The following is a 25,251-nucleotide window of genomic DNA, read 5'->3' as shown; positions in this document are numbered from 1 at the left end:
ATGAACCATTTACTCCGGTTGAAACCTTTTGTGCTATGCCTTTCTCAAAGGTGGCTGTACAGTGTAATTATCAATAATTTTTAGAAGTTATATACAGAGTATGTAGCATAAAAAGACTTTTAATAATAGTCTCACTTTTCAACTTTATCTTTGGCTCCCAGGAATTTTATTAAAGGTTTTGTCAGTGATTAGTCACTGTCAGACTAGCAAGTGGCAAGATTCATTTCTCCCCAGTCCCTTTCTTTAGTGCTTTGCCAAGAAGATGAGCATTTTTCAGATTTGAAGGATATTATAAATGATAGTCAAATATTATCAACAGAGCTGATTTGTCTAATTTCTCAGAAAATATTACTGCATGTTACATGCGCTTTCAGAACAACATGCTACTTTCTAAGTTATTGACACCATACTTCATAGTGGTGTTCACCACAAATAAATAAGGCAAGCCCATTATCAGCTTTCTCCAATAAAGAAGTCCAAATGTAATTAGCTTCTCAAAACAACCACTTGTTAAGATTAAAATAATGCAACATTCCTGTTCATTTTTAACAATTCATTATTAATTTAAAAATATGTACTCACTGTCTGATGATTTAAAACTCCATCGCACTCCACATCATGAAAAGCTCAACTCTTACGTGAGCCTAAACATGGCATTACTTATGATGCAAAATGAATGTTTATGAATATTGTTTCACTTACTAGTAGAAATTTTTTAGAAATTAAAATCACAACGGAAGGTAGAGAAATAGTCCAAGTGCTTTGTTTGTGCAGAGTCAATTTAGCTTTTCTCTCAGTACCATATGTGCTTGTTTTCTATGCTTATCAACAATGAGCATTTTGCTTCACCAGTGTTCAAAGTATGCTTTTGAAGGCAATGTCTAGAACTGATCCATATCCATTTGATGGCTCCCACTCAGGGCACTAATGAGTGTCCAGGCTTCGAGCCAGCCAAATAGTACAAACACAAAATCTCTTTCCTGAAAGAAGAAGGGTCAACTTGGATGTTTTTTCCCTTGTAGATTAACTGGCACTGATATAGTAGCTTCTGGCTTTCAAACACTGCTGAGTGAATAATAGCTGGTGCATTGGGCCAGGTAAAGCTGTTGTATCGCAGTTCTGTGTTTCTTCCATAAGCATAGGAAAGGAAGCAGCCACAAATAATGGAACTGAAGTTTGTGGATATACAATGAGGTGCTCTGTTTGTGGGCCATGATCTTTCTCTCAAGTTAATGGTTAAAAAGAACTTTAAGTGCATATATTTGCTATTGTTATAGATGGCAATACAGTTATTCTCCCTTAAAGCCCTAAATTCTGAAAGAAAATATTAGGGAAAAAAAAAAACCATCTCACTGGAAAATGAAGAGTTTGTTCTTTTCATCTGCTTAGTTACATAGTTCCTTCCATTCTCACTAAAACAGGATAACTTTAATGTTAATAGGCTTTTAATTCTGAATCTGATTGTCTGTATTGTACATATATTTTGCTGTATTTTAATTTTTTTTTTTTTTTTTTTTTACTGCATTCATTCTTCCAACTATGCATGTAGTCTTAAAGCTCAAAATGAGACACACAGAAATGTGAACAGAGGCACAAAAATTCGGCTTCCTTTGAGGGGCATGCATTGCAACTTGCGGACAAGATCATAACTGACCTTTGTTTTCCTGTTGATAGTGGGGCGACTCCTACCAGATCAGCTCACTGGAAGTCACAATTTGTGCCAGCTACCTGCATGTCACTGAGACATTTTTGAGGCTTTTTTGATCACTGAAGATTTTTCCCAGATCATCTGATCTGCACGTTCCAAGGAGGATGAACGTTGCTGATCTGTAAATGCCCAGGACAGTGTTAAAGGTGTCACAGACACAGCTGCAAGAGGCCATAATTAATCCCAAACTGGAATGACCCTTGCCACATTTTTTTTTGTTCTGCATGACTCTTTTCCCACTATAGGCCTAATGCAGGGAATGAGCGTTATCCTACTTCCATTTCTTTGCCATCCGTTGATTCCTTACACTCAGCTCATCTCCCTGCAAGAAGCTCTGTGAGCTGGATGTTACCTGTATGGTATCTATTGCATCAGTAGGCATCTGCTTTGGCTTCACTGAATTCACAGAATCAAGATTGCTCTGCTATGTTTATTAGATAACCTAACGGTGCTATTTTATGTAGTTAGTTCGTTTATTTGTTTACAGAAATATACAATTCCCACTGTCTTTCCATTGGAGGTAGTGGGCATGAATCTAATTAATGTTTTAGGTGAAACAAGTTGAGTGAAAAGTATTGTAGGCAATGGGAATAATGCACTCCATTGGCATGCTAATGGCCCTTATCTAATGTGTACAAAACGCTAATTCTATTTCTAATAATTTCATTCACTCAAGACAAAGTGATTAGTTTTGGTGCTGCTAGTTGCCATCCAGTTCTTACATAAGACAGAAAAGGGCAGTGTTCTTACTGGAAAAGAGATGGCTGTGGCATAAGAAAATAAAACTGTAAGTCAGAAGATACATGCCAGTGCTACTGATTACTTCCTAAACTGCCAATAGGATTCACTCAAGGGCCACATGGGGTGACTTTTAATTTGGCTGAATACTAAACCGAATATTTGGCTTAGGAGGACACCTGGCTTTTTTTCAGGGGTAATATTACAATTATACTAACAGCCTATTGACCAGTAGAGAAATTTATGTTTTGGTGAGCTTCTTTACAGTTCAATGGAAACTTGAGTTTACAGTGCAATTTCTTCTAAAAGTAGCATTATATAAAACCAACAAAAACTCTTGGGTATCTTTAAGTAGTAAACAAAAAATAACCCAATTAAGTTCTTAATGTTGTGAGCACTTATTTCTCATTTTCAACTTGTGACTTGTAAGCACTTGGTTTTTGACATCAGTATATTAATGCAATAATATTGTCTTCTCGGTCACTTGGTGTTTTTCCTAGCAAGAAAAAATTATGCCTAACTTCCTATAACCTTTTTATTCAAAAGAATCTGATTTTTTTGACGCTGATAAGTAAAGATAAAAATCCCTTTGCTGTTTTTACAGCTGGTTGCCATTTATGTCATTCAAGTTAACTTTCCTGTCATTTGTAGGGGTAAACCTAATGTCTTTGCTCATCTTTAAAATATGTAACTTTTTTTTCTGTGTCCTATTATCGATGACCAGTTAAAGATGTTGTCCCTTCATCATGATATCAATCATTTAGTTGAAAAAGTTGAAAGTATATTAGTCTTAGTTTCATGTAAGCTTTGTGTGTATTTTGTAATAATAATTAAAAAAAATATTTCCAGTTTTCATAGACCTACAGCACACTACTTCTTGATGAAACAGGCACTTCTAAAAACCAACCAGATGCTTTAGAAGTGGAGACTGTGCCACAACTGTGGAGTAATGTACTGGATCTGGCTGGGATGGAGTTAAATTTCTTCAGAGCAGCCCATATGGTGCTGTGTTTTTGATTTATGGCTAAAACAGTGTTGACAACACACCAGTGTTTTGGTTATTGCTGAACAGTGCTTGCACAGGGCCAAGGCTTTTTAGTTTTCCTGCTCTACCCCAGAGCCAGTAGGCTGGAGGTGGGCAAGAGGTTGGGAGAGTGAGCAAGAGTAAGAACAGCTGACCCAAACTGGCCAAGGGGATATCCCATGCCGTATAACGTCATGCTCAGAGGACAAAACATCAGAGGAAGAAGTGGGGTGGGTTTGACTTCCAAGTTGGCTGGCTAGGCATTGGTCTGCCTGTGGGTGCTGGTGAGTGGTGTCCTTTCTTTCAGTTGTTTTTTTTCTTTTTCTTTCACTTATTACGCTGTTTTTATCTCAATCCACATGTTTTCTTGTGTTTCTTTGCATTTTCTCCTTGTATATTCTGGGATGGGAGAAGTGACTGCATTGTAGCTTTGTGGGTGCTTGGCTGCTGGCCAGGCTTAGCACACCACAAAAAAGCAGTTGCTCATTCAATTGTTTTTCTGTACTCATAGTGCATTTCTCTTGTTAAATGCCTTTGGATTTGACCATCTAGAACATTGATTAGAGAATATTTTCAAAGCATAGGCTGATTGAGTACAGCAGGTATTTGTCAGTCTCTTCTCCAACACACACAACTTCTTTTTTCTACTTTTTTTTTTTTTTTTTTTCCCCTGGCAATGACATTCTTAGAGAAATTGACTGACTTTAGCTTGTTTTGGTTTGGTTTTAATCAGGCTGTTTATAATGCCTTCATCAACAATCTTTTTATTGGACCTGCTGTTTTATTGATTGTATGTTGTGTAATGGCAGGTTTAACTTGTGAATATTTGGATAAATGGTAAGTAGGAAGACAACAGATTAATGAATGTGTTCTGCAATGTTTGTTGCTGTCATCTTTATTTATTATATTTTAAAAGATCTACATTCATAACAATTGGCAAAAGCTTCTTCAGTGACACTTCATATAGAGTTATGTGCTACTTATCATGAATAATGACGATAGAATTGAATTTTGAGAATGCCTTCAATCTCTAATGCTTTAGATAACAGTCGTTGGCCTAACCTCATTGCACGGTAGTTTCAGAACATTTTACAGTGAACAAGGTAAATTTAAAAGCAGTTAAGGTGTCACATACAAATTTCAATTGGATTCATTAAAACTCCTTCATTGTAGAAATATCATCATGGCTTAACTGAAGGAAACCTTGTCGACCTCCCTAATGCTCTGATAGATTTATGCTCTCTATGAAGCTTTTCACTGTTTAGAAATGTGTATGAAAATAGGTTTTAAATCTTGTTAAAATGCATCCTATTGTCTCTGCTCATTCTTTTCCCCCTAAGTGTTCTTATAAACATATGCTATCCAGGACATTTTCAAAAGGCTTTTGTGTATTTAAGACTAGATAGTCTCCTGAATTGTAAAGAACACACTTTAGATTTCAGTTATGAAGAATATAGAAACAAATAATATTCTCACTTCACCCTCTCTCTGACCTGTTCTTTTGTACTGCATGTAGTAATGAGATGTTCTTTCTAGACAAGCAGATTCTGTTTTGTCTTCACAACAGAAGTAATTTGAAAGAATCCATCAAGGAAGAATCGTAAGAGACTGTCTTCTTGCTTAAGCCTGAGTTAGAAAACTGGATTAAAGAAATCGCTATCATTTATGTTTTAGCATAATCTGTTAACTCATATGAAAACTGTAAGATGAGTTGTCTTCACTACATTTTTCTCTTCTCTTATCATACCTTGAGTTAAAATTTAAATGACTGTTATCTGGAGCTAGGTAGGTTAAGTAGCCATAGCACGCAAAAATATCTTTCTGTGACAACTACTTTAGAATACCAGGCCATACTACTTCTTGAGTTGCTGAATATTAAAAAATTTGCTTTGACAGTAGCACCTGCAAATTTCAAACGATTTTGCAGCCGAAGGAAAAGCATTATTGTTTTGTTTTCAGGATGAAAAAGTATCTGTAACATTATTTCTGCACAGCCCCACACATGGCCACTCCACAGTCCTCCCATTCATCTTAGCTGTCTCAGACTTTCTCTGCGCAGAGTCTGTGCAGCAGTGATGCTTAGTCAGCTTTGCATGGGCCATTCATGTTGCAGGAAAAATTCAGCAATGTTTTTCTTTCTGCTAAATGTGTACCAAGGACACCATCACTCCATCTTGCATCCCACCATCTTTGCAGTAAAGTTTAAATGATACTGTTAAAGTTACACATAGAGACAAAACAAAAAGGAATATATACTTACATTGATTCCAGACAAAACACCATCTAGCCAAGCATCCCGTCTCCAAACACTGTTGGGGATGTTAGGGTATGGTTAGGGAAAAGTAAGCATAGGACAAACTTATATGATATTTCCCTCTAATAGTCCTCTACCCTCCAACTATTTATATCTCAGGGACTTCGTGAACCAGCTGTGGTTTCTATGTACTCAGTAAACCCCAATGGATTTCACTTCACATTTGAACCCTTTAATATTTGAGTTCAGCAGTACACTTTTACAGTGGTAAGTGTGGTATGTACAGACAAAAGCTATTTGAAAATACGAAGACTGCTGTATGATTGCCGTTTGCTCTTTGCTTTAAAAAGGCCCTACTCTGGCATTTCACAAATAGATGTGAATATGCTTCAAAGTGAAGTGTCTTGGATCTTATTTATATTGCTTACGTCATATTTCGGATCAGATGCTGTACAAATCTATGCTATGTGTGAGAATTTTGCCTGACAAACAGATTGCAGCAGGCTATAAAGGTCAGGGCAGCAGTCATTAAAAGGCATAAAGACAAAAGATATGTGCAGCCAGACAATACAACAGAGGCCTCAAAAGAAGGAGACAAATAGATCAAAATGCTCTAAGCTTGTTGATTTTGTACAGGTTTCTTGATTATTAATTTCTCATTGCAATGTCTTGGCTATTCAATGTGTTAAGTTTGGCATTAGTCTTTATGTAAGGGCTGAGTCTCAGAAATTAAACATTTTTTTTTTAAGAAAATCTGTGAAGGGCAGAAGAGGAAGCAAATGTACTTCATTTGCAGTGAGGTGTACCTCAATTCAAGATGCACTTTTAAAATTGTAGTAGCTACTAAAATGTATGATAGAATGAGGTTTAATCTTTCATTATTTAAATCTTAAAATCAATGGAATTTACCAGTACCAAATTGTATTTGTAAATTTTGCTACTATTTTGAAACAGTAAGAAAAAATTGGCTTTCACACATCAAATCAATCCTGCTTGTTCCCACTAGAAGATTTTATACTATCTAGTGCAATATAAATTTAGAAGAAAAAAACCTATCCTGAGAGTTACTAGAGCAATGAAAAGTATTCTTCCTTGAGAAAAGGAAATATTTTTTTGTTTGTTTGCTATCATTGCAAAAAGTTACTGAAGTACCCCACCTGCAAAAAAAAGGTAACAGGAGAATTTGCATTTGTAGTTTTCCTAGCTTCCCCATAAGTTTCTAATAACTTATCATCTGTTACAGCCCGGCATGGACTACAGAGAATGAGGTTTGCATCCATGTGACTATGCATATCACATGGAAAATTTTAAGATTAGAATATAAGCACACAGCAGCTCATATTTAAGCTGAGAAAGTAAAATAAATGAAGTAAATATTTTTGAAAAATATCATATAGTACCACTGTTCCACTATTCATGTAGAGCAGGCAACTTCCATCACAGGTGCCTTTGTTATACAAGCTTTCCTTTACACCTGATGTAGATAATAGGAATTCTGATGTCATTGCTAACCAATGTGGAAGGGATAAGTAGGGAAACAGCAGAAAAAAATCTGAAGGCAGATATGTAGCTCAGTCTAATGTCCCGCTTCCACTGCTTTGGGAGCAAACAAGCAGGAAAGAGAGAAAGACAAGAAGGAAAAGAAGGAAAAGAAAAGGCACAGAGTAATGAAGGAACACTCGCAGTTGAAATTTAGACTTTCAGCCAGCCATCAAATTGATTTGATATGGATTAGGCCCAGCGGCCAAAATATGAAGAAATAGAATGGGCTTCTCCTGCAGTGATGTAATACTGGGTATTAATGTGTGTGAAATGGCAAAGGAGAGTTGTCACAGTAATTTATTTTTTGAATAATTTAAAAAGAATAAGAAATCAGTACATAGGAATAAAATAAATGCAAATTGCTGCAAGATTGCAGTTATCTTGGTGATTATATTTATCTCTAAGGCTGAAGCCATAGTTCTTAGGTCATAATTTACTGTATTTAACTTAATGGTGTTGGAGTTTTTTTCTTGTCTTTATTTTTTCCTAAGTGTATGTACTTTAATTATTTTCTCTGTTCTTTTTAAAGTTGATTTAGTATTCATGCCAATGGCTAAGTTAGTAATTCCTGAAAGATAAAACCTCTCTTTTTCTGCACAGCTACTGCAGAGCAAAAAAGAGCAATGAAACATGTCATCAAATGGAAACAAATTGCTCTTCACTTTCTACTGGTTAAATCCAGGAAAACTGGAGTGAAGTTAGGGGAGTCATTCAGTATTTGAAGAAAATTAAATCCAGGAAATTAAATCCAGGAAAACTGGAGTGAAGTTAGGGGAGTCATTCAGTATTTTCATCTCAATAGCAGACAGAGCAGAGTCTGCCCTTTTACCAGTCTGTCTGTCCTGAGAAACAGGAGCCACAAGTACTAGAGATTACTTTATTCTGTAGGTAGGGACTGATTTCACCTAAATTTGTCTAGAAGGTAGGTGTCAGGTCTAAGCTGGTCATCTACATTTGTCTGTTTTCTACAGAGAAAGAAAATTACTTTGATGGGAATTCAACCAATCCAAAGTTGGATGTCTAAAATGTTGAAGCTACTTTTGGAGGTTTTTTTTGTCTCTCCACAGTAGTTGTCAGGTTAGTACAAAAAAATATTAGATAAGACACAGTGGTTTTAGGTGGCTAATGTTAACAGTGATGTGTACATCCTTCCACATCTCCTCTGATCTGGAGCTCTACATGACACAAAGATGTCAGTTATGACTGATGTTACTTCTTGACATACTCATGCTATTCTCCTCAAACTATCTATTCAATGCCCATAAATCAGTGCATAACTTTCAGCTGAAAATACTTTTCAGGATTTTTTTGAATATTCTATTCCAATATCATATTTGATATAAGGGAAATGCTTTGTAGTTGTTAAGCAGCCTACTGAGTTATTCACGTATCTGGACAACGTCTACAGCTGAAATGAGGCTGCACCTGGGCCTGCTCCTTGCAAATTGGAATTCTGTGGTTGGAAGAATATAATTTCAATCCTGAGCACGTCCACACTAGTGTCTTAATTCAGGTCAAGAGTACATTTCCACATAAAACCTCAGTACTGTCACCACCTCCTTGCACACTGTTTCATGTTGCAGAGAGGTTCTGTAAAGTGCAGCCTAGACCCTTCCTGGTGAACCTCAGCTGGAAGATGTGCTCCCCCTTATGCACGATGTCCACCGGTGGTCATTCATTCAGCCCATGGGACCGGGCAGGTGTCAGGCCTTAGTAAAAAACAGTATGTGAATTGTGTACAGTGTGGACCCAAGGTCCAACTATTCTGTTCCAGACTCACTCTTGCAGGTCTGCAAGGCATGCGAACATAGGGATGGCCTCCAGCCATGAGACGAGGCTAGAGCTGGAAAGAAGTAAACTGTTTGGGTGGATTTTATAGATATTGGCCCCTGCTATTTGTCACTGTGGGTGCCCAAATAACTTTTTAGTAGTAAAGGAGAAATATCACCACTGGATTACTGGGATTTTTTTAGTCCCTCAGTAAGATTTCTCTGGCATAGTGGGAAAACCAGTTATAAAGGTAGATCTAGGGATTTCCTCTGGTGTAAGTGGGATCTAAAGGAGCTCTGTTTGTAGCTCTGTGTCCTCACTGTGTTATCAAAACAGTGCAAGTGACAACATGTAGCTTATGAGTCCATTGATTTTTAAAGTTGTGGAAGAGGAAAATTCCTAGTAATTTCCATTTGTAGACTTCTACCTCCTTGACTGTAGCTAATCTGGTAGGTTAAATCTAAAGTATTCATTTAGAATGCTTCCCTTAATAGAATCAGAGGAAAATAAGTAAAACTGTTATTCAGAAACCTCAATTTAAAGAAACATTACTTTTCTCTACATGAAAGAATGTAGAAAAAATGAGATGCAAGATTAATTGCAAGTATACACCAAAAAAATTAAGAATACCTTATGTTTCCTCTTACAAAATTAGGCATTTTTATTTATTTTTAAAGAATAAACAGTCATAGGGAAAAGCTGCTGAATTTCTGTGGTTTAAATCAAATGAGTATCAAAGCAGCTTATTAATTTATTAATGACATAACTAACGAGCAGTCAGTGAGCTATACTTTAAGGATCAATACCACCAATGCAAAAGACAAACTACAATACTAGACACTTGAGAGGTTAGTAAACAATTTGAAATTTCTAATCACTCCTCTATAACTAATCCCAAAAAGTTCTAATCACACACACAAACACACAGCGCTAGGTGTGCACCAAGCCACCCCCAGGCTGCGTGGGTCACCAGCAGCCCCATCAAGGGGCAGTGGAAATTCCCCCATTCTGCCTATGGGATTTATGGCTGCTCTAGCATCAGGTGAGTTCCTGGCACTCCCAAACATCCACCCACCCACTCGAGGGAAAAAACACCCCATGAGTCCCCACACATGCCAAGAGAGTCTCTGTGTGCCAGCCCACACGTACATGGGGGCAGATTTCTGGAGAAATAATTAATCCTTGCCTGAATTTCTTGAAATGGCTTTGAACAAATATTTTGATCTGGTATTCAGGGCATGAAAGAAAATATATGCTGATCAAGAAAAGACAGATTTATGAATTCAGTTTGTGTCATGTGGGGCTGACACTTTGCCACGATAATTAGTTTTTAAATTAAGAAAATTTGTTCTTGCAATTAATGAAAATCAGCGGAGAACTGTGGAAACAAAAAATCTTCACTTGTCTAACATCAGATATTCATTGACTGCAGTTCTACTCAGTCACCTTTTTGTACATTTGGAAAGAATTCAAAATCACAAAGATCAACCAGCTTTAGCTTGATGCTGCTAGAAGAGCTAAAGTATGTTTAGGCTCTGAATATTAATTACCATGCTGCTTTAAAGGTTACAACAGTCACTTTGTACCAGGGAGGTCATAGTTCTGATTGAATAAAGGCTTAATTATAGAATATTATAGAATATTGCAGTGAGCTGCAGCAGCAAAGCCAGCAAGCGGGTTATTCTTTCTTTGACAGTCCTAAAAAGATAATACAGGCACGTGAAAAAGAGAAAAACACATCTGTTAAAAAAATTGAGGCAATTATGGATTAATAGTTTGTTTAGTTTTTTCCCCCATTGGTATAGAAGAAAAAAAAAAGATGTTACTGCTGTTCTAACTACTGTGCTTGCCATTATTAGAGACTTTTTTATGAGAAAGTCGTATCAAATGCTATTTAACAAGAAGAATATAATTCATATTACTGCAATTGAAGCAACTGTTTTGTGAAAAATACAGGACTCATCAGACACTTGCTGACATTAAATACCTATTAATAATTGCCAATTAAATATGAAAAAGTATTTTTTGGGTGCAAGGTAATACATGCCAGTCAATCATGCCTAATCTAGCATGCAGAAATTTATGCCACCATAACATAGGCCATATAGCATTCCATATTTAGACTTTAGTCCTTACGTGATCTTGCTTTTAAACCTTGAGGCTGGATTTTGCATCTCATTGTAGGAATTTTACCATAGAAAACATTACAGTGAAAGTCCAACAGGTGTGATGTGTGAGACATCTAATTTCTTCTTTTCTCTTGCCTTTCCTTCTTTTCTTCTTGGTCCATATTGTGAATCCCTTCCACCTTGTGAATTTTCGTTCTTCCTGTCACTGAAAAAATAACTACAGCCAGTGCAAAGAGATCTGTTCCCCTTTGCCAAAGCAGATAAAATATACTGCAAGGCCTTTTTCCCCCTGGGGACCTCAGGCTTCCCTTGCAGTCCTTCCTAGGAGCATGAAGGTCTTGTTACAGCAGGCTAAAATGGCTCAAGATTACAGACTCTCTTATCTCAAACTGCTTCAGGACTGCAGATCTCCTGAGTCCTGGGGCCCTCTTCTGGCAAATTTGTCTGAACTGATAATTAGTTCGGAAACAGCAGCCAAGGGATTTCCTTGTTTTGTCTTGATAAGCAGCTGTCAGCAGTGCCTACATCAGTAATGTCCATCTGAAAACTTCCATATGCTGTAAGGTATTTCTAATAGACTTCTGACTTCCAGTTGTCTGACAGGAAAAAGGTCTGTGGGAATTAAAAAGAGGAGTGTGAGTACATGGCTCGATGTGGTAATTTGGACATAGCACAAGGTCTTAACAGTGAATGATAGGCAGTGCAGATAACCGCAATGTTTCACCTTAGCTGGTTTCAGAAAAACAAAATTAATCTCAGTCCTAGTCTTTCGGTCATTTTGTTCTCAGTTGCAAGACAAGCAGGAAACGTGTCATGCTTTGTTTCTAAAATCTGATAACCACAGTATAGCAACAAAAAATAGCAGCGCCGCTTTCCCTGCAGTTTCCAAGGAAAGAGACAAAACCTGATTTGTTCAGATAAAATCTCCCTAGCAAAGGCTGTGTTGCCAAGGATTTACCTGCTATCTTCCTAATAAATATCCTCTGTGAAACTGGAGTGTAATTTTTTTCCTCAGCTTTTTCCTGTTCTTTTTACTATTTTCTTCACCCTTCTTTTCCGTTTCTGAATATGCCTATCTGTATCTCAAGTACAATAAATTAAAGAGCCTTGTAGTTCAGGACAATTTTGGTCCATGGTAAGAAGCATATAACTTAATGTGTTAGGGAGCCTTATTCTCAGTGGAAGACTGGGTATTACTTCTTTTGCAGAAAAATGTTTTCCTAAGTTTTTGTACCTTACTCACATACAGTGATAAAATGTTTAAAATCTTCATTCTGTCTTGTTGCATTTATGTAGAATTATTTCAAAAATAAAATAATGATTTTTCATAAACGTGACCTCTGCAGTAGGGAAAAACAAACCAAAGCCAAACAGCATACAGAATGAGTTCCACTGCCTGCACTGGAGACATTTAACTAGGACCGTGACCTTTAAAAAAACGAAGAAAAAAAAGCCCAGAAGATGAAAAGATGGGAAGATGTGTCATGAATATGTGGATACCCTGTAGCTAACTCTGTATCTAGTGAACTAAAATTATCTCTTTTTTTGCTTTATAGGTTTTTTAAGTACTGGGGACCAAGCTGCAAAAGGCAATTACGGATTGCTTGACCAAATCCAAGCTTTACGTTGGATTGAAGAAAATATTGGATCTTTCGGAGGAGACCCAAAAAGAGTTACTATTTTTGGATCTGGGGCAGGAGCTTCCTGTGTCAGTCTCCTGACACTCTCTCACTATTCAGAAGGTAACAATCTTCTGAGCAAAGCATTTTTTTTTTTTTTTAACATTATAGTGGAACAAAAATGGCCATATCAGGTAGGCTGAATTAAAATTACACGAGGTTTATAATTTTTGTGAAATACCTACTAGCTAGTGTTCTGGACTAGTGTTCTGGATTTGTATTAGTAAACATAAATATTTTAATATGAAAAATTATATGCTATTATAGCAGAAATTTCATGCAACAAATGCCATAGGCAATATACTTTTTCTAGCTTTATCAACAGTTCCACTGGCTTTTCTATCAAAGAATTTGCCCTAATTAAAATAGAAAAGGGCAGTGACCTTTTTCATTTTTTACACGCTCTTGTCTGCACTTCCCACATGTATTTAGATGCTTTCCTTACTTAATAGTAACATAACTTAACCTTATTAAAAAATGTATTTAACTCCCCACAAGTACTATGTGACCCCACACGGAGGTCTTAGGATTTTGGTAAGCACTTGAGCTGTGGGATTTCTACCCTCAACACCTCATCCCCCGCAAAAAAAACACCCAAGAATGAATAGCACCAGTACTGAACCATAAATATTCCTGGTAAATATTTCTGGTGATGAAACCAAATCTACAAAGAATTTATAATAGAAGACAAGACCAAAATATCTATTGTATTTATAAGTCGATGCTACTTCTATCACATTAAAACAGACAGAAATCTATGACAGAAGGCTAAGCACTAGCAAGCAGTTGTAGCAGGGCAGCTGGTAAACACACCCTGTTGGGAAAGACATAGAATTATGCCTGACAATTCAGTCTATTGATACAAATAGGGTGCAGTGAGTAACTGTTGAGTAAGCCATGCCAAAATCAAGCAGATGGAACCATGAAAAACTTAACTAATCACATCACTGAAATTTTGTAGTGTGTGCAGTAAGTAATCATCACAAAGGTGTATCAACCACAGCCAGTTTTTCCCCTAAATGCTTCAAGGTCTTTAAATTTTTTTGTAGCTGTTGCTGTCTTACATTTCAAGAGCTTGACAGTAGAAACCACTTGCAGAAGAGGCCCAGGCATTTTAGTTTAAGTATAAAATAGGCCAGTTTAGTGAGCTTACCAGGAAAAAACAGATGGAGCAGATTCACCAGTAAGCTCCGTTTGCTTTTCAATGCTCTGACACAAAGCAGCTCTTCAGACAGGGTCTTTCATCTCTCTTTATATTAGTACATATAACACAAGCAGAAAGAACTACTGAATCTTGTCTTAATCTCTTCCAAAAAATGTAAATGTGTTTTAATTCAATATATAGGCAGTGCTAACACACACACACACAGAAAAATTATAATAATAAAAAAAATAAAATGGTAAAGAAGAAATTATGTCAGAGAAGACTCAAGCCTGTTACACTGATTTTAGCAGAGCAGATTTTTTCAAATTATATGATGCATGGCTTGTGTGAAGGAAATGAGAGTGTGTAATTTTCATTTGACCTTTAAACTACTGAAGAGCGCATTTATGAGGGTCATTTACATGGCGAAGAGGATATGATTGCTTGTAGCTGCCACTCCTTTAAAGAAATTTCTACAGGACTACCACTGTGCTAAAGCCAGGGGACTTCCATTAAAGATGCAAGAAAACTGCAGTACAAGCATCAGTTTTGTTCTTGAAACAGTAACCTGAAACCTTCATTCTTTATGTGCGTTAGCATCAAGAATAAGAGAGATTCTAATTAGTAGCCTGTTAGAGATACTATAAAAAGGGAGCAGTGAGTAGAATATGTGGAAATTGAATTGAAATTTAGGTATACACATCCTTTAGTTATTGTATAATCAAAGCTTTCTTTGCTTAGTGAAAGCTGCTTTTAATTTTTTTTTTTAATATATAACTGGGTTTGCATTTAAACAATTTGCACCTGCAGGTTTGTTCCAAAAGGCAATCATACAGAGTGGAACAGCCCTGTCCAGCTGGGCAGTGAACTATCAGCCTGCCAAGTACACTCGGATATTGGCAGATAAAGTAGGCTGCGACATGCTGGATACCACTGATTTGGTTGAATGTCTTCGGAATAAGAATTACAAAGAACTCATTCAACAGACCATTACTCCAGCCACGTACCACATTGCCTTTGGGCCTGTGATAGATGGAGACGTGATTCCAGATGACCCTCAGATTCTCATGGAGCAAGGGGAATTCCTTAACTATGATATAATGCTGGGCGTGAATCAAGGGGAAGGTTTAAAATTTGTGGACGGCATTGTAGACAATGAAGATGGTGTTTCCCCCAATGATTTTGACTTTTCCGTCTCCAATTTTGTGGACAATCTGTATGGTTATCCAGAGGGGAAAGATACACTGCGAGAGACCATTAAATTCATGTACACTGACTGGGCAGACAAAGAAAACCCTGAAACAAGGCGGAAGACCCTGGTCGCTCTTTTTACAGACCACCAGTGGGTTGCTCCGGCTGTCGCTACCGCTGACCTGCACGCCCAGTATGGATCTCCAACATATTTCTATGCATTTTACCACCATTGCCAAAGTGAAATGAAACCCAGCTGGGCTGATTCAGCTCATGGTGATGAGGTCCCTTACGTGTTTGGGATTCCTATGATTGGCCCCACAGAACTGTTCAACTGCAACTTTTCCAAGAATGATGTCATGCTCAGTGCAGTAGTTATGACGTACTGGACTAACTTCGCCAAAACTGGGTAAGTTTGACCCCCAGCATTCCTTTTTGTTGATAGCATACTTCTAAAATAGTCAGTATCCCATTGCAGTGGCTTCAAACCCTGATCTCACAGTAATGTTATAGCACTATGCATAAGACATAAGGTAACTGCGGCTTATTCATATTTAATAGATTTTCAATTAGCGTGTTCCCTCAAACTATTTTCTTTTTGTAGCTCAGTGAGAATAATAATGCACTGTATTTTTGATTTAAAAAATAGGGCAATTATTAAGACAAAGCATGTCTCAGAGAAAAGGCAGCTCACTAAGATACTGAAAAATCAGAGGCAACATGTCTGCTACTTAAAGAAGGAACTGTCAGGCAGATAGCACTTATCTGGTACAAAAGAAAGGAAGTTCTTGTTTTTAGCAACCTTCACAGGGATGGGGACTCAAGGAGGAATTAGAACAGAAAGGCAGACACAGATTTTTCACTCTGAGGGCTATAACAGCATTAATAAGTACTTGACTGGAATGAAGAAGAGACTCAGATATAAATTTTTCTTTGAGAAGGTTAAAAATTTAAATTAATTCTGTTAAGAAACAAAATAAAGACATCAATGTTTTGCTGAAATAGAGTTGTAAACATCAAGGAAGGAACCCTCAAAGCAGCTTAACCTGCAAGTGCTATTAATAATTTCTGTCCTCTTCCTATAGCATTCCTTTAAAGACCATTGCAGTGTTTTACTTGAGCAGCAAGGGCTTTTCTGTTAACCTTGAGTCTTTGGTACTGAATTAAAACAAAGATACTTGTGGCACAAAGGGGCTGTAAATCTTTCCAATGAATGTTTAATGGCAGGATTGGGCTCTGGAAACTGCAGCTTTACTGCACTGCAGCGAATGGTATGCAGCTATATAAGAAAAATTCAGAGATGCCTCATGTGAAACACTCGGAGGCTTCAGCAGCTCTTGCAGCCTTTAATGAATCCAAATGACATTCAAGGGAGAGAGATTTTGCAGCCTTAACAAAAACCTCAAGCATTAATTGAGTAAAAAACAATCAAATGCTTCAGGTCAATTTACAAGGCGAAAAGAAAGCTTTTGTTGCACTCCATTGTAGACAAACAGGTACTTTTGCATGCAGAAATCCCACAGTACTGCAACAATAGTGAATGGACTGTGGAATATTTAGATGTATTTAGCAACAAGAAGTCATCAGTACTAGGATGGGCAAACTTCAGGATGAAAGCTTGGTTTATGGACAGAGAACTCCGCATGCTGGCTGTACCGCATACTCAGAAAGATGATTATATCATCAGCCTGTCTTTATTTTTATAGATGAAGTGCCACGTATACATAGAGGGCTTCAGATCCTCACAAATATACAACATTGGAATGATAGAGATGCAAGATCTCCACAGTCTCACTGTTATTTACAATTACTTTATGACTAGTCCCTGTAGAATAAGAATTTATATTTAAGCAATTTTTTTGAGGCTGACAGGAGCTTCTCGCAGCTCCAGCTGCCACCATTACTCATAATTGCAAGCACTTTCCAGCTGTTGCTACTTGAAAGCTAATTTTAGCAGGCTATACATGCCATAACCCAGTGCTCTGGTTATGAGCCCATTGTCATACCACACGTAAAGGCACAACAGGTGCTTTGGGAGAGCCATTAGTCATTTCTGAAACTTCGCCGTTGCTGATGAGACGGGAATGGGGTGTATCTTCTATTCCAAACTTGCCCCTTTATAGACAGTCTGAAAGATGTGTCACTAGAAGTGACCCTTAGCTGTAAACTTTCAGTTTTCACAAGGAAAGGAAAAGAGCAACACAAGATGCATTACCTTGCTGGGTTTTTCTCTCTTTTTATATGAACAATGATTAATTGTTCTGGATGGTACCAGAGAATACTTGGAGGAAAATAATATTTTAGGATTACATTTCCTCTGCATCTCTGGTGCATCCAATGGAAAACAGAAGGTTGTAGCACCTCAACACTAGTGCAACAGGGGACACTCACACATGCAGCTTGGAACCAATGTGCCCACTCAGGTCCTCCAGCTCTCAAAAAGACTGATATGGTTCAAGACTTCATTGTTGGGGGCTTTGTTTTGGGGCTTTTTTTCACCCGGTTTTAAATAATTTTCAATCCTTATTCTGATAGAACTTGTCTTGCTTTGTGTTTGTACCCATGGCAACACATATGAAAAATCTAACTGAAAGATTTTATTATTCCACATTTCCCTGTAGGTGAGCCTTGAACATTAAACCTGCAGATTTATTTATTTAATTTTAATGTCTCTGAGACATTTCCGGTCTCGATGACTCTCCCACAGAGGCTGCATCCAGGTATTTATTGTATAATTATGGCTCAGGTGGTGCATAGTTCTGATGGACTGTGCTGGGCTTTTAACTGACATGCCACCCGCTGTTAGAAAACACACATTGTTTAATGGGCCCACTGCCAAGGCTGGATTTGGAGGGCAGGTCAATCTTGTAAAATCACTGGGTGTCAAAGACACAGCACAAAGCACGGTGTTTTTATTGTCTTTTACTTTGTAGTCACTTACCGAAGCTAGCAAACAGGAGGTGACAATTAAAGTGTTTAGTGGTAAATGGATCGTGCTTGAAATGAATACCTGGAAGCTGCATTTTGCTAATCCTCCGTTTTCTACCTTGCTATGACATTTTCTTTGTTTGGTTTTTTTGCATTGTCCTGGTTTCAGCTGGGACAGAGTTAATTTTCTTTCTAGTAGCTGGTACAGTGCTATGGTTTGGATTTAGTGTGAGAAGAATGTTGCTAACACACTGATGTTTCAGTTGTTGCTAAGTAGTGCTTATCCTAAGTCAAGGATTTTTCAGCTTCCCGTGCTCTGCCAGTGAGCACATGCACAAAAAGCTAGGAGGGAGTATGGCCAGGACAGCTGACTCAAACTAGCCAAAGGGATATTCCATACCACAGAATGCCGTGCTCAGTATATAAACTGGGGGGAGTTGGCTGGGTGCAGAGTGGATCACTGCTTGGGCATCAGTCAGTGGGTGGTGAGCTATTGCATTGTGCATCACTGGTCTTGGGTTTTATTTCTCTCTCTCTTTTTATATATTAATTTTCATTATTATTATTATTATTATTATTATTATTATTGTTATTATTATTATATTTTATTTTGCTTTAGTTATTGAACTGTTCTTAACCCATGAGTTGTATTGCTTTTCCTGGTACTCCTCCCCATCCCACTTGGAGGGGGGAGGAGTGAGCGAGCGGCTGCATGCTACTTAGTTGCTGGCTGGGGTTAAACCATGACACGCATTAACAGTTGTTTTGGCCTTTTCAAAACTATGCTTCTAACATGCCTTAGAAACAGGAAAACAGTTTGTTATAGAGTAGGTGTGAGAAACTACATTTGGGATACAGAAATTATGTAAAAATGCAGATTTTTTTTCCACTCTGCAAAATTATATGCAAGAGCCTCATTAACAGGTGCACTTAAAGCTTCAGTCTGCTGCCAGTAGCACTATCCTTACTGTAATCGTAATTTTGTATCCTCAAATGTTCTATTAGTTGGGGCCATGTTACATCTTTCGCAGACACATCAGCAGGAGGAGAGTGAATGACATGAGGGGATCTGTGCCAGTCCCTCACAGATACTCTGCCAGCTACACTCTCGTGAAGAAGGAGTTGAAGTTTCATAGAGTAGATACAAAGCCATGCTCTCATTAGAGGCATCTGTTGGGTTTCTAAAAATTACCTTCTTTTGAGGAGCTACAATACTCTATTTTTGACCTCATTCATCCAGCCCTACCTAGACTGGTGATGGGAAAGATAAAGACCTAAAGGATATATTCTTGTTTTCTTTGTAAATAAGACAAATACTCCTGAATTATTTTACTACCATCGATTCTGAAGAAAAAACCTGAGTTTTTAAGGATGTCTATGTTTTACATTGTTTGGCTTTCTAATAGAAGACAAATTTAAACTTACAATGATTAAAGCATATTTTCAAATCAATTCTCTGTGAATTCCTTTATGATGCTGTTGCATTTCTTTTTGATGTTTTTGTCTGAAGAAATAACTGTCTGCAATGGTAAATCTGTGTTAGTCAAACAAAACAATCTACTTCTTATGGTTTGCTTTCCTTAGTAGTTATAATAGCTGACTGGGAGCATGGCAACAGTGGGAACTGGTGATAAGTGAGGAAAGGAGGTAAGGGAAAATACGCTTGTGTACCAGTGCTTCAGGCAGGAATGGCTGTATCATTATTAGTATTGTGACAACATGAAAAATCAGTGGAAGCATAAAGAAATGCCACACAGTTCTTCTCTTTTTTTTTTTTTTTTTTTTTTTTTTCCCCATATGGAGAAAAGAGGACTGATGAAAGAAAATAAATGATCAAGGGACCTTTCAGTGTCTTGGAGGCAGACTCAGTATGTAACTGTTGAGACCTTTTGCTCTCCAATGAAGTTAAAGAACAACACAAAAGAACAAAACACTTAAGTGCATTAATGTTAACAGTTTCATTGTCCTGAGTGATAGTTAATGCTGTTGCAGAAGTATTCAAAAGATGAATGGTATTTCAACATGTTATATGGAATTCAGGATAAGAGAAAACTTCTTAAGATTCCCCATCATACTTCCCATGCCAATATCACCAGATACGAAATACTCAGTTCCCTCATTTGCCTTCAAGGTCATCTACTAATTCACCTTGTGAACAGGAATGTGTGTTGCTCTTCAGTCGGCAACCATTACAGAAACAATTACTTTATATCATCTGAGAAAAAAATCAATGTTTTGAATGTAGATTTGTAGCCCATGAGATGTGAATTAAATGGCAATAAACAGCAACACGTTAAATTGAGCAAAATCAGTGCAGACTGAAAGGGGGGGAAGAAGTGATAAGTGAAATCAGATGATTCTGCACATTAATACATACCCTAAATAAGACAAGAAAGACCATCATATGGAAGCCAAGGTCAGGCATTTCATGATGGGGGCACTTTTTTGATGGAGAAGCTGTTTAAGGTGAATTCTAAAGGTGGTAAAAATGAATAATCGGAGAGCAAAATGAGCAACAATAATCATCAGTTTTGTTCTAGCAATACGATGAAGAAGAAAAAAAGCCTCCCTGCCAACTAGTAGAACTGGGAAACAAGTTATGTAGTCCATATGAGAGACATTACTGAAAGTACAGAACTGAAAATATATTATTCAGATTATATTTTTATCACCATGATTGCACTGGGTTTTTGAAGGAAGGTTTCCTAGCCTTTTGTTCTGTAATTGCACACTTGAGCCTCAAGAATGTCCAATAACACAAAGGTGATGTGAGAGAATAAAAAAAACAAAAGGAAATTTAAAGTAATAGATAGAAGATTTGTCAAAAACAGCTGATTCAATAGGAGAAATGATTGTATGTACGTCTATATTTTATGCCTATCTATAATACCACAAAAGTGTTCATAATAGGATAAACTGTCCAACTACCCAAGGAAAATACTTATCCTATCATAAGTTGTGGCCTTATGATTTTATGAACTGTGTCCAGTGTACATAGGAGGAGGGCCAAGGAAAGTAAAAATCCACTTACTTATATCCACTGAATATTTTTGGTAAATTATCAGTAGTCTGCAAAACTAAGATCTATGCATTATTAGATCCTCTATTTAGGACTGGACTTAGTTATTACATTTTCTTGTGGGGAAAAAAAAAAAAACAACACAAAATAAAAGTCTTTCAGATACCTATCCTCCAAATTCACAGAGAATACTCAAACCATTTATTCAGTTATTTAGCGATTGACCCTAGAGTTGATGCCAATGGTAGAGTTCTGATACCCTCAGCAAAAAAATTACTTGTCTGTAGGGCTGGCTGAATTTTTCTGTTCCTTATTTCAACAGATGGCTTCATGCCCCCACACAGCCATGTAAACAAATCCTGAAATATAAGACTAGCCTCATGTAATGTAATTTTCTCTCTTGTGTTTGGAGGAGGCAGCAGCATAATTGGCTTTTTCTAATAGATATAGTTAAAAAGGAGAGATGGAGGTAGAGAACGGAAGAGAGGGAAAGGAAAAGGAAGCTGGTATTTACTTGGTTTGTAGGCCATTTGTAGGGGAAGGGAATGCTAATTTAAAGAATGTTTAGTTGTGAAAATCATCATCTGCTCTCATTTTTATAGGGCCATTCAAAAAAAAAAAATTTTAAAAAGTGCATGTCCAGCTTGGCTTCTTGAAATAAGTGCTTGGCTGTTTCATCTCCTCTACTGTGTATCAAGTGCAACTCATTTACATGAGCTAGTTTAAGTTGTATGTTTTCTGTAGGATCCTTCCTGGAGTCCTTTGCGCTGTGAGTCAGAACAGCAAGCGGGGAGAACCAAGATGGACTTTGTGCTGTAACTCTTGCAGTATTTTGAGTGTCTGAGAAGAAAAAAGCTTTGCATTTTGATAATCTTGCTGATTTTTAATGTGCTTTAGAATTTATGTGTTGAACCCCAAAGTACTGTAATAGTAGATATATTGAATTGAGCCAATATCTTCTCCTCTGGATTTACCAAATCTTTCAGTCTGTTCTTTAAGAACAAAAGAAATACTGTTATTTCCTTCTTCGATGCATGTTAGAATCCCTCAAAGCAGCAGCATACATCTGCTGCTGTACTGTCTGGAAGTGGATATTAATCTTCTACTTTCAAGTGGGATGAACAATTACTACGCAATTATCTTTTTGTTCAGAATTAACACAACTTGGCTAACTATTACTACTTAAAATGAAAATTAAATAGATAAGTAGGTAGGTAGATCAATAGATGAAATAGCCACAGTTCTGGACTCCTAATATGTATGTTATTGAGACGGGAAAGATTTGATGCAGTACAATATATATATAAAAAAAAAACCCAAACCACAAAAATAACCCCACTAAACACCTAAAAGCACAAGCATAAGTAAACCAAAGTACCAAAATTATGTAGAAAAAGAATTCTTCTCTTCACTCAAAAAAATAGTAAGATAAATTCCTTCAGGTAAACAGATGAATACAAGAATCATAAGATTACTAAAGTCAAATTACCAGTCTGGTTTAAGAACTAAGGAACAGCTCTTTATGAACAACAAAGGAATGCTAAATTAGGGAATCATGTTCATGAGCTTTTGAAAATGGAAATGTAAAAAAAACTAAAATGCTTTAAAATCCGTAGCAGTGGGTCGTGGTATTCCCGTAACATACATAACAGTATATTGGAAAAAAAAGAAAATATTAGAAACATTTTCACAGGAAATAAACTAATGCATATGGGAGTGGAAAGGAGAATGGGAAGTTCTCAGAGTAATGCACAGAAAATGAATCATGTACTCTCAGTATAATATATCACAAAGTCCCAGGCAATAGCCTTTGCTGCAAAAGAAGACTCAGACTCATGTACAACAGAATATTAAACTCAGTATTAGAAATTTTAAATTTCTGTATTGATTCATAACAAGAGGAAGTTGTATTTATGTAAGGTTTGCGAAAATTACAAGGATACCTAGACACTAAGCACATTTAAATGCTTTTTGTGCCATTGGTTTGCCTTTATTCTGAACCTATAAAAAAAGAAAAAATAAAACATGAGAAAAGCATAATTTCAATTAAATATTTGGGTTACCAATTTTGAAATTATCTCTGAGCAGTGTCCTACTCTTATCTCTACCACTACTTAACTACTATAACCCTTGTTGATCTCAACTAATATATTTATCCTCCCTACAAACTGGGACAGAACTAAGGCTCACTGTCCTACAGCCATTAAACGTAGTTATTTACTATTAACGAGGACATGGATCTTTCAAATAGTAGTCTGCTAATGCAAACGATGGAAAGATTTGTGACATACAAATACTTCAAAGGCTTTTCCCTAAAGTAGATATTTGAGCGAAAGGGGACTAATAGCTCAGTAAAGGAACACAAATAGAAATAGTCCACAGTTACATGTATTAGCCCTGATACTTCATATTTTGAAGTTTTTAATGTAATATATGCAGCTAGTATAAATTCTTATGGTCACACGAACTTCCAACATCGCCACAGGGTTAGATGCCCATATTTACTACTTACAGCAGTGGGAAGTAGTGGTACTTTAAATGAGAAAGTTAATCTCCAAACCTTGAGAAGAGCTGAACCTACACCATTACTATGGGGAAAGGTAGTTGCTACTTCTCTAAGCCAATTTTGGAGTATGAATCACAGAACTTCAGATGAGCTTTTGGGAGCTGAAACACAACCCTTTCTCTGTTTTCATGTAAAAAAGTATCACAGTGTCTGAGATTCTCTACAGTAAGTAATTTTTCTTTTGTTTATATATTAATGTCTGCTGTTAAATTAGGGAGGCTTTTTTAGATTCTATTCTTAGGTTACATTAATTATCAGATAAACCATTAACTAAAGGATGGAGGGGGTTTTGGGTTTTGCTTTTGTCTTTGTTTTTGTTTTTTAATGACTATAATATTGCCTGTTTTTATTTTTGTAGAGATCCAAACCAGCCTGTTCCACAGGACACAAAGTTCATCCACACAAAACCCAACCGCTTTGAAGAAGTGGCCTGGTCCAAATATAATCCTAAAGACCAGCTTTATCTGCATATTGGCCTGAAACCCCGTGTTCGTGATCACTACCGAGCAACAAAAGTTGCTTTCTGGTTGGAGCTCGTACCACACCTTCACAACCTGAATGAAATATTTCAGTATGTTTCCACAACAACCAAAGTCCCCCCTCCTGACATGACATCATTTCCTTATGTGACACGACGTTCTCCTGGTAAATTGTGGCCAGCCACCAAACGCCCAGCGATGACACCTGCCAACAATCCCAAACATTCAAAAGACACCCATAAAACAGCTCCGGAGGATACGACAGTTCTGATAGAAAACAAGCGAGATTACTCCACAGAGCTGAGTGTCACCATTGCTGTGGGGGCATCTTTGCTGTTTCTCAATATTTTAGCTTTTGCTGCATTATATTACAAGAAGGACAAGCGGCGTCACGAGACTCACAGGCGCCCTAGCCCCCAGAGGAACACGACCAATGATATCGCACACATACAAAATGAAGAGATTATGTCGTTGCAGATGAAACAGCTAGAACATGACCACGAGTGTGAGTCACTGCAGGCCCATGACACGCTGAGACTAACCTGTCCGCCTGACTACACGCTTACTTTGAGAAGGTCCCCAGACGACATCCCGCTAATGACACCCAACACCATAACCATGATTCCAAATACATTAACAGGAATGCAGCCTTTGCATACTTTCAACACCTTCAGTGGAGGACAAAACAGTACAAATTTGCCCCATGGACATTCGACCACCAGGGTATAGCTCAGCCCTTTCCCCTCTACCCTCACAAGCCACTTGGAAGAAAGAAAAAAAAAAAGAAAAAAAAAAAAAAAAGAAGAGGAAAAAGTTATAATACCATCCATTGAACGCCTTGTCAAAATATAAAGTAAAAACAAGTAAAAGAGAAGGACAGTCATTATTTTCTTATCGATCCTTCCCACAGAAACTCTCTGATGTTAAAGATCAACTACAAACCCTGTGAAATGTGAAAAGTGTACATTGCTGTTACGATACTGCTTTAAGATCTCAGCCACTTTGATTGAAAGTTGAGGCCAGAAGAAGTCACTTAAAATGGTGTTTTGAGTGTAACAAGCAAAGCAGAGTCTTCTGGAA

The 25,251-nt window shown here is 37.2% G+C and overlaps 1 protein-coding gene across 2 annotated transcripts in view; it reads left to right on the top strand.

The window, feature by feature from the left end:
- NLGN4X (neuroligin 4 X-linked) overlaps positions 1–24,900 on the top strand; it is a 126,287-nt gene extending 101,387 nt beyond the window's left edge. For both annotated transcript variants that reach the window (XM_086479670.1, XM_086478894.1), the window contains 3 exons: positions 12,722–12,907; positions 14,799–15,588; positions 24,051–24,900. In XM_086479670.1, the coding sequence (XP_086335796.1) occupies positions 12,722–12,907; positions 14,799–15,588; positions 24,051–24,900 (1,826 nt within the window). The remainder of the gene's footprint in view (positions 1–12,721; positions 12,908–14,798; positions 15,589–24,050) is intronic.
- The last annotated feature ends 351 nt before the right edge of the window (positions 24,901–25,251 follow it).

This window comes from Leptosomus discolor, chromosome 1 (assembly GCF_034619465.1).
Source record: "Leptosomus discolor isolate bLepDis1 chromosome 1, bLepDis1.hap2, whole genome shotgun sequence".
Taxonomy (NCBI): Eukaryota; Metazoa; Chordata; class Aves; order Leptosomiformes; family Leptosomidae; genus Leptosomus; species Leptosomus discolor.
The sequence above is the reverse complement of the archived record's forward strand: the minus strand, read 5'-3'. Positions and strand labels throughout refer to the sequence as shown.